This window comes from Chaetura pelagica, unplaced genomic scaffold, assembly GCF_000747805.2.
Source record: "Chaetura pelagica isolate M959 unplaced genomic scaffold, ChaPel_1.0 scaffold750, whole genome shotgun sequence".
Classification (NCBI taxonomy): Eukaryota; Metazoa; Chordata; class Aves; order Apodiformes; family Apodidae; genus Chaetura; species Chaetura pelagica.
The window spans coordinates 918291-927983 of NW_009951947.1; the positions used below are offsets into that span (position 1 = coordinate 918291).

The following is a 9693-nucleotide window of genomic DNA, read 5'->3' on the forward strand; positions in this document are numbered from 1 at the left end:
AGGAATGCCAACTTTCCTTGTCAATACAGACCTGGGGCTGGTGCAATTCTTACACAGTTTCTGGCAACCTAAGTTCTGAGGGATTGATACAAGTAATAACAATAAAGCCCTGTTCTTGAAAGAAATTGGCATGTTCCTTCTTTCTTTTCTCAGTTAACAAATTTATTATGCTGGTATCTCCTCTTCTAAAAGTATGATTTTATTTACAGCTTTGCTTCATACAGAATGAAAAGACCCTTTGTATTTTAAATGCTGTCTAGGAAAAATGTCAAGGTAAGAAAGCAATGTGCATTAGCAATAAGCATGGCATTTGTGTTTGCTCTGTGGTAGCAGAAAAACATTGAGATGAAGACCTAGCTCCAAATGCAAAATACTATCACCAGCAGACCCAGTTCCTTGTGTAAAACCATAGCTCAGAGAGGAGGCAGAGGGGCTGATGTTGAAACATAAACAAGCCAACAAGAGATGGAATGCACCTAGTATGTGGTACCCTCCCCTTTTAGCAAATACGTTTTTTCAATTTAGTATTCATGCAATGACTTGTGGCACTACACATTCAGTGTGATACAGGTTTTCATAAAAAGGGTATTAGAAGAACAAATCTACTTAAAAATAGTAAAAGGATGTGAAAACAAGGAAAAAGATACGTTTCAGTCCAAAACAGTCAGTTCACAATGTCTTGACTGACATTACCAGACGTAAGTTTCTCCCAGCAATTTGTACATTAAAAGACACCCTACTTTTTCACCCTCGGTATGGTCAGGTTTAGCCATGAGAAGAGAAGGCTCTTGGGAGACCTTATAGTGCTCTTCCAGTACCTGAAGGGATCTACAAGAAACCTGAGGATGGACTTTGTACAACGGCATGTAGTGATAGGACAAAGGGTAATGGCTTTTAACCAGAAGAGGGTAGATTTAGGTTAGATACTTGGAGGAAATTCTTCACTGTGAGGGTGTCGAAACATTAGAACATATTGCCCAGGGAAGTCTTGGATTCCCCATCCCTAGAACTTTTCAGGCCAGGTGGGATGGGGCTTTGAGCAACCTGGTCTAGTGGGAGGTGTCCCTGCCCATGCAGGGAGGTTGGAACTAGATGGTCTTTAAGGTGCCTGCGAACTCAAAACATGCTACGATTCTTAGCTTTTTTAGCTCTATGTAATTGATGCTATGTAATGTTGCTTACTTGTATTGTCAAAACTAGACCAGAGAAAGAGTACTTGCTGCCTTCTGCATTTCTCTCACATGTAGGTAAAATATCAGTACATCAAATAAAAATACAAGGACACCTGTACTGCAGAACACAAATAACTCCTACATTTACTATTGCTTTCATGTTGAACAAAAAGACCCTTTCAAGCTACGACTGCTTTTGAAGATTAATAGGAACAGAAAAAACAATTCTCACAATAGATTAAGAAAGAGTGGAATAGACTAATAAAAATTCTTCAGTACAATGTACAAGTAAGCATCTTGAAGGAATGAAAAATGTCTTGAAAATAAATACAAAGGGACTTGTTCTTCTGCAAAGCACTTCAATAAAACATATAACAGATTGCACCAAATGGAATTCCAAAGACAACAAATGTTCCTCTGAAGTATAGTTACAAACCATAATTAAAGATATCCTTGCCAAGCTGTATTCAAAAAGAAAAAGTATTAAGACTTCAGTCTTCTATGAAGTAGTTACCCACCCAATTCTTTGGAATAGTCTTTTATAGACTACTTTCCACCACTATCAAGCACAGTATGGTCTATTGACAATTCTCCAAACAGACTCTGAATCTGAAACCTATTGGTTCATATACAAATGACAGAAGTAAGCACAAGCAACACATTGCCTCATTAGTTATCCTAATTAGCATTATATTTCAGATTAACTTCATTTTCAGCCTTTTCTTAGGGTGCTCTTTTCATTTCACCAAAATATATGTAAGACAATGCCACCTGTCGCCGTACGGAGCTGCATCCTCCAGAGATGCCTTGGGTTGCCCAAATCAGTAGTTTTGGCAGAGTGACTTCCAGTAGTGCCAAAACACTGCCAGAAAATTAGGGGGTTTAAGACATTGTATTAAAAAAGACAAAAAACAACCAAAAAACAACAAAACACCACCAAATAAAACAGCAAAAAACACCAATCTGAGCAAACAAAAACCCCCCAAGACCTAAATAAACTCAACTTTCCACTTGATATTGGGAAGAGACAGGAGTAGAAAAGGTGGCATTCTCTGGGTTTGGGAAGCTAGTGATCTGATACACTAATGCACTTCATACTGCTGCCTTCGATCGATGGCTTCTGGCACACACATTTCCAAGGCCATTACCTTAGAAAACTGAAATACTTAGAAATGCTACTACAAAATAGAGCACAATGTCTGGAACAAACAGTGCTCCATCTGTAGTTTTTTTTGTTCTATTTTCTTCTTCATCTGACAAATCCTGAAGGATATTAAATTATTTACTTGCCCCCACCAGAATAAAGAAACACCTTTTCTTCCAGTCTTGAAGCAGAAGCATCAACCAGTTTTAGCCCACTCCATTTAGATGAGTCACTGTGTTTCCCCACTTAAAGGGGCTGCACACCAGCAGGGGGACTGCACTTAGATTTGGTTCTCTCAAGGTAGCAAGACTTCTCAAACTGATGGCTAAGTCTACATGGATTTCCAAATAATAATTTTATACAAAAGAAGTCTCAGCAGGTGCTGAACATACATCTCTGCACAATGTCTAAAATGCTTTTTAACAAATCAAAGGGAAGAACAATGCAGCCTGGCCTTGGAACGCATGGACAGAAACCAACAAAGGCTGGAAATCTTCCTTTTCTCATCCATTACACACAGCAGCCTTGCCAACACCAAGTGCTGCATGCATCCACTCTAAGCCTGTTTCTCAGAATCAGCAATCTGTAGGAGTTTAGAAAGGACAGATGTTTATCAGCACTCTGTAAGAGTTTAAAAGGCGAGATGGAAAAGAAAACAGCAACAGCATACTGGAAAAGCACAGGAACCTTTGCAAAATTGATACTGATCTGAATTAACTGAATTTCATAGAATCATAGAATCATTAAGGTTGGAAGGGACCTTGAAGATGATAAAGTTCTAATCCCCCTGCCATGAGCAGGGAATCCCACCACTAGATCAGGTTATACAGAACCTCGTCCAACCTGGCCTTAAAAACCTCCAGGGATGGGGCATCAACAACCCCCCCAGGCAACCCGTTCCAGTTCCTCACCACCCTTATAGTGAATAATTTCTTCCTAATATCGAACCTAAATCTCCCCTCTGTCAGTTTAAAACCATTACCCCTTGTCCTATCACTATCTTCTCTGATGAAAAGCCCCTCCCCAGCTTTCCTGTAGCCCCTTCAAGCACTGGAAAGTGCTATAAGGTCTCCCTGGAGCCTTCTCTTCTCTAGGCTGAACAGCCACAACTCTCTCAGCCTGTCTTCATAGCAGAGGTGCTCCAGGCCTTTGATCATCTTGGTGGCCCTTCTCTGGACCCTTTCCAACAGGTCTATATCCTTCTTATGCTGAGGGCACCAGAACTGTACACAGTGCTCCAGGTGAAGTCTCACCAGAGCAGAGTAGAGGGGCAGAATCACCTCCCTGGCCCTGCTGGCCACACTTCTTTTGATGCAGCCCAGGATGCAGTTGCTCTCTTGGTTCTAGCACACACTGCTGGCTCATGTTGAGCTTCTCATCAACTACCACCCCAAGTCCTTCTCCTCAGAACTGCTCTCCAGCCATTCTCCCCCCAGCCTGTATTTGTGCCTGGGGTTGTGCTGACCCAGGTGCAGGACCCTGCACTTGGCCTTGTTGAACTTGACAAGGGTGGCACTGGCCCAACTCTCCAGCCTGTCAAGGTCCCTCTGGATGGCATCCCTTCCCTCTTGGGTATCAGCCTCACCACACAGCTTGGTATCATCAGCAAACTTGCTGAGGAGACACTCAATCCCACTGTCCATGTCTCCAACAAAGATGTTGAACATCACTGGTCCCAATACTGACACCACTTGCCAGCTGCCTCCATTAGGACACTGAGCCATTGACCACAACTCTCTGGGTGCAGCCATCCGGCCAATCTCTTACCCACCAAGTGGTCCCTCTGTCAAATCCATGCCTTGTCAGTTCAGAGACCAGGATGTCATGTGGGACAGTGTCAAACACCTTGCACACATTCAGGTAGGTGACTTCAGTAGCTCTGCCATCATCCACCATCTCTGTAGCCTTGTTGTAGAAGGCCACCAGATTGGTCAGGCATGACTTGCCCTTAGTGATGCCATGTTGGCTGTCATCAGTCAACTCTTCATTTTCCATGTGCCTTAGCAGACTTTCCAGGAGGATCTACTCCATGACCTTGTCAGGCACAGAGTAATTTGAGTAATCTAAAATAACTGACTCCCAACCTGCTTTCACATACTGTTCTCTGGACTTGGATTTTGACCTTTTTTTCCTCAAAAAAGAATGCATGGACTCATTTAGTACCCTGAGTCTCTACTTACCCTATCACCAGCTTTTGAGATCCATAGTTACCCATTTACTTATCTATTTATTTGTAAATCTAAGTAATTTGAAAAATGAAGTGCCCCTCCTCCTCCCTAATCTGTGAGTACAGCCTCAGAAAGAAAAAGGTCACTATCTTGCATTTGGCCCATGTTGTATGGACTCCTGTACAGAAGCAGGTATGGACTCCTGTACAGAAGCAGACAACTACTTTCACTCCCTGTGACACCTCCCAAACATCCCCTCCCACACTCAGCTCTGAAGGCACAAAGCATACAGCTCCTCTCAGAGGAAGAAAGTTCAAGAGCCTTACTAAAGCCTTCCATTCACAGAGGAGAAATTCCACCAAACCTGGCAAAATCCAAAGAATCTGAAATTTAAAAACCACTGCTGTGTATTTTTGTATTTTTTATCTTTCTTACTCTCTTGTCTTGAAACAATGGACACAATATTTTGTTCACAGAGGGCCATACTAGCAAGCAATTTTTTTTACACACTTTGACTTACAATTAAGTGTGCTGCCTCCCAACACTCATCCCTTTCCTGAGGCATCTAGAAAATCACTGTGTACCAAAAACTTTCTATATTGCAAACAATATTTCTAACAACAATAATGAAAAGTTACCTTATCCTTTTATCTTCAACTTTTTTCAGATACTCATCTCTCTTCAGTACTCCCAATATTGTTTCCCTTTCATGATCCAACAAAAATGACAGATTTATGATCTCTAAGTGCTTGGACATGATTCTTCAACAGTCACCTTGTTCAATCAGTTCTTCCAATGATTTATTTGCACAAGTCCAAAGGCACGTTTGTGTCAGAGTTACAAGATCCACACAGTCAAGAGGTATTGTGACAAATGCTTCTTAAAAGATAACCGGGTGTCAAGACTGTATTGCTTTTCCTTCCAACTGTGCAAGAAATCTTCTTTGTTTCTCCCTCAAGAAAGCCAGTCACTTTCCTGGATAGGGAATGCCCTGGTGTCCTGGCTGACGCTCGCCGGCACGCTGCAGGCCTTCAGACTGCACTCACAAGCAGCTGCAGAAACAACTTCCTGGCATAATTGTAGTCTGGAACCACGAAATAACTGTGTATGTTTATCTGAAAGTCAAAACAAACAAGTGTAGGTGATTTTGACATTACCATGGCAGTCAGGCTTGATCTAGTAATGGTTTGAAAGCCACCAAAGAATAGCTTGCAGACTTTCAGGTTGTCTCAGAGGCTACTTACACATCACGTTTTTATGTTGCTGTTTATTTCCTTGCTAATGTTTGCTTATTATGCTCCCATGAGTGCTCTGCAATTATCTTCCTACTGCAATACACTTAAATGACTATATTCACCTTGTAATACTTGCATCCTAACAGTAATAAGCATGGGGATAGGGGGAGGAATGATTCTACTCATTTCCCTGAGATTACTTGAAAGGAAAAGTGAAAATAAACAAGTGGAAGTTCTTCAGAGGACAGCACTGGAGGCAAGACTCACCTCAAAAGAAGTACACACCTGCACCTCAGCAGGTCCTCCTTTACAATTGCTGTAACAGTCAATTCTGAGAAATAGGAACTTTCAAGGAGTGATTTATCCACTTAATTCACACATTTAATTTAGCATGACATGTTCTAGAAACGCCCCTTCCTTCCAGTAAATACAGCAAGAACTAAGAGTGACTTATTAACTTTTTTTTTTTTTTTTTTTAATTTCTAAACAGAAAACAACTGCTAAACAAAACCAGAAGAGACACCCTAGTGCATCCTGAGGCTCTGAACTTGGCCCTATTTGGAAAGAGTCACCAGGAAGATACTTGGAAAATATCTAAAACTTCTAGTTAACTAGTTGGAACAGCCAGCCCTCACATTTTCATACGTAAATATAGAGTTTCACATCAAAACAAGGCACGTCTTGTGCAACTGATGCACATTGCACTTTGAAGCATATACAGATTAAAAACATTATACAAACATAAGCCCTGTTATCATACACAAGTGCAAATGCATGTATGTCCATACTTAGGTGCACATATGCTGTGAGACAATACAGATTTATTTTATATAATGCATGCTAGAAGAACTAAACTGGGAAATTTTCCCTCGTATTAGTCTTAGACAAGCATGGAAATTTCTTCTAATATTTTGTAACCTGTTCCAATTAATCTTTAAAACGTTCAAATTAATCAAAGAATCATAAAGCATACGCAACTGGCATATAAGTATTTTTTTCCTTAGAAAATGGTAACATTAATCTTCCTGTTTCTGCTAGTAGCATAGCTTTCATCAAGTAAGAAAATGGGACAGAAAGGTCATACATAAAACTGAAAGCACATAACAAGTCAATGCAAGGCAGAAATACAAGTCAGGGTTGGCAGTTATGAGTTTACTATTACTGGAAATTGGGAAACAAACAAACCACATACTACTACCTCTGGCTAGATTACCATAATTAACTGGAACATGCTAATACCATTGAGCTTCTCTGGCCAGCGAATTTGGCACCAGTCGTGTGGGACACTTTCCAAACAACTGCTCAGGGGAACATGTGTCTGCAATTTATTACTAGATGAGCAGCTCTTCCTCTCTGCCTCCACTGAAGAGCTCAGACCTGACACACGAGGGAGATGAGTCTGGAGCCTGCAAATCCATTTTGAAAGCCATTTCATGCTAGAGGCAGAAGAGACTTATTTCTCCCCAGGCCTTAAAGGTATTTAAGGTGCCAGGGGAAATGCAGCTTTGCCCAGCATTACCTCTGTGAGCGCTCAGGCTTCCAAATACTGCAGCAGTGTCCTGGTGCAGAGCATTGGTCCTGTGGGAGCTGCATCCCCCAGCCCTGTGCCAGCCCCAGGGGCAGGTTATCCATAGGCAGGGTATCCAGCACAGCCCCAAGCCGAGGGGATTCTCCTGCTGCTTATACTGAACAGAGACCCCAGAACCAGGCTCCAGCTGGAGCTAAGAGGGGAGCCGGAGGAGCTCAACATCTGCTGAGCTCATCCCAAATTCTGCTGGTCAATGGGGAAGCTTCATATATCTGGCTACAGAGAGACTTGCCTTCTCCAAACAAGAGGCAATGCCCTGGGGTGCATCAAGGTGTGGGCTGGGGGCTGTCACCTCCCCGGGCTCAGTGACCACCCAGGAGGGACGAGCTCTCCAAAGAGAGCACCGATGTTGATTCATGGGGACATCTCCCAGCACCGATGGCTCCAGCTGCTGGTGGAACATAACCTTTCACAGCACATTCCAGACCTCCACTGAAGAGTGATTATTGATGCTTTTACCTCTGGGCAGAACTGTTCAAATAACGAACCACAGTGCTGCAAGCTCCAGCAGGCCAGGGAGCAGCACCCTGGCTCACCCGAGGCTGCATGTGCTGGGCTGGGAATCATGTCTGCTGCCTTGTGCATGTGTCTGTAATGCCTCCTGAACAAATGGTAGCAAAGCCAGGAGATGAGAAGTTGGACACAGATGATGAAAGGACACATCTCAGCAGATGATTCAGCTCCCATCCAAAATCCACCAGTTCCGAGCCAGCTGTTTTTCAGGGAAGGCTGGTGTGTGGTGAGAGGATGGCATGTCATGCCAGTTGCTCTCCCTGGCACATGGGGCTGGCAGCATCTACTGCTCCTGGCAAGACCCAGCCCATTTGTACAGTGAGATTCAGCCTCCAAGAAGCACAAACCTCTGTAAATGTGGGGAAAGAGGTTTTGCTGCATTAAGTCACAATTAAGAGGAGATTGGTTGGTCATCCCTGGATCTCTGTCACCCCTAGGTCCTAGTGTCACTGTCCTAGTGATACTACCTGAGAGGAGGTTGCCACGAGGTGGGCATCAGTCTCTTCTTGCAAATCATAAACAACAGGGTGAGAGGAAATGATCTTGAATTGTGCCAGGGAAGGATTAGACTGGATATTGGGAAAAAATTTCTTCACTGAAAGGGTTGTCCGGCACTGGAACAGGCTGCCCAGGGAAGCGGTGCAGACACCATGCCTGGATGTGTTTAAAAGCCATGTAGCTGTGGTACTTAGGAAACTGGGATGTTTAGTTTGGAGAAGAGATGGCTGAGGGGAGACCTCATTGCCCGTTAACAACTACCTGAAGGGAGGTTGTAGGGAGGTGGGTGTTGGCCTCTTCTCCCAAGTGAATAATGACCAGACCAGAGGAAATGTCTTGAAAGTGTAGCAGGGAGGTTTAGATTGGATATTGGGAAGAATTTATCTACTGAAAGAGTGGTCTGACACTGGAACAGCCAGCCCAGGGAGGTGATGGATTCACCATCCTTGGATGCATTCAAGAAACATGTAGATGAGGAACTTCAGGGCATGCTCTAGTGGCTGAGATTGTAGGTTGAAGGGGGTTTTTTTGTGTGTTGTGGTTTTGGGGCGGGGGGGTTGGGTTTTGTTTTTATGGTTGGACTTGGTGATCTCAGAGGTCCTTCCCAACCATGACTGTTCTATGATTCCTAGGGGGACCCACTGAGTTGTGCACTGGAGAGGGAGAAAGGGCAGCACTGGGAGTGGGTTCAGCCTACTGGAAAGAATATGTGCCCAGCAAGTGCTTTCTTGTCCCCCAGCAAGCAGGTGGGGGCTGAGCATCCCTGTCCCACTGCCACCTTGGGGACTGGAGCAGGAGGGTGTAGCCAACCCTCACCTGGCTCGATGGACTGGGGGAGTCCAGGGGGAGGCTGATGTCTGCACACAGGGCTGCTGCTGTGGCCACATGCCAGCGACACAGCATGCACAGAGCAAGATAAAGCCTGGGAAAACCCCCTGGACACGCAAATGAAGATGGATGGAAACGTTTCCCGCATTAACTACGCTGCTCTAGTGATGAGAGAATGCAGGGCAGCGGGGGGGGCTGGGGTGGCAGTAGATGGACACCTGCAACTCTTGCTTGTCCCTGCATTCCCTCCCCCCCTTTCCATTTTGTGTGCCTTAACTTCCCGTATTGAAAGCCCCCGTGATTTTTCTCACATGTGCACCAGTGTTTTTGCTGCTTCCCACAACATCCCAGGGCCCACGCCCAGGTGACCACACCAGCTCCTTTTCCTAGGAATCCCGCAGCCCTCCTGGTCACTGCGCGAAGCCTGAAGCTCTGACCTCGAAGCGTTGCTCGGAGTTGCCCTCTTGACGGCCCTGTGGCTTGGGGAGCTGCCTCCTTTCAGCAGGCTCCAGACCTCTGGCGAAGGGAAACTGCGGGGGGGGGTGCG

General features: G+C 44.4%; 1 protein-coding gene across 1 annotated transcript in view; it reads right to left on the bottom strand.

Annotated features, from left to right (window-relative positions):
- The window catches only part of SYTL5 (synaptotagmin-like 5), a 54705-nt gene extending 49464 nt beyond the window's left edge, over nt 1–5241 (bottom strand). Inside the window, exon 1 of the mRNA XM_009997354.1 lies at nt 5123–5241. Within this exon, the coding sequence (XP_009995656.1) occupies nt 5123–5241 (119 nt within the window). The remainder of the gene's footprint in view (nt 1–5122) is intronic.
- Between the last annotated feature and the right edge of the window lie 4452 nt (nt 5242–9693).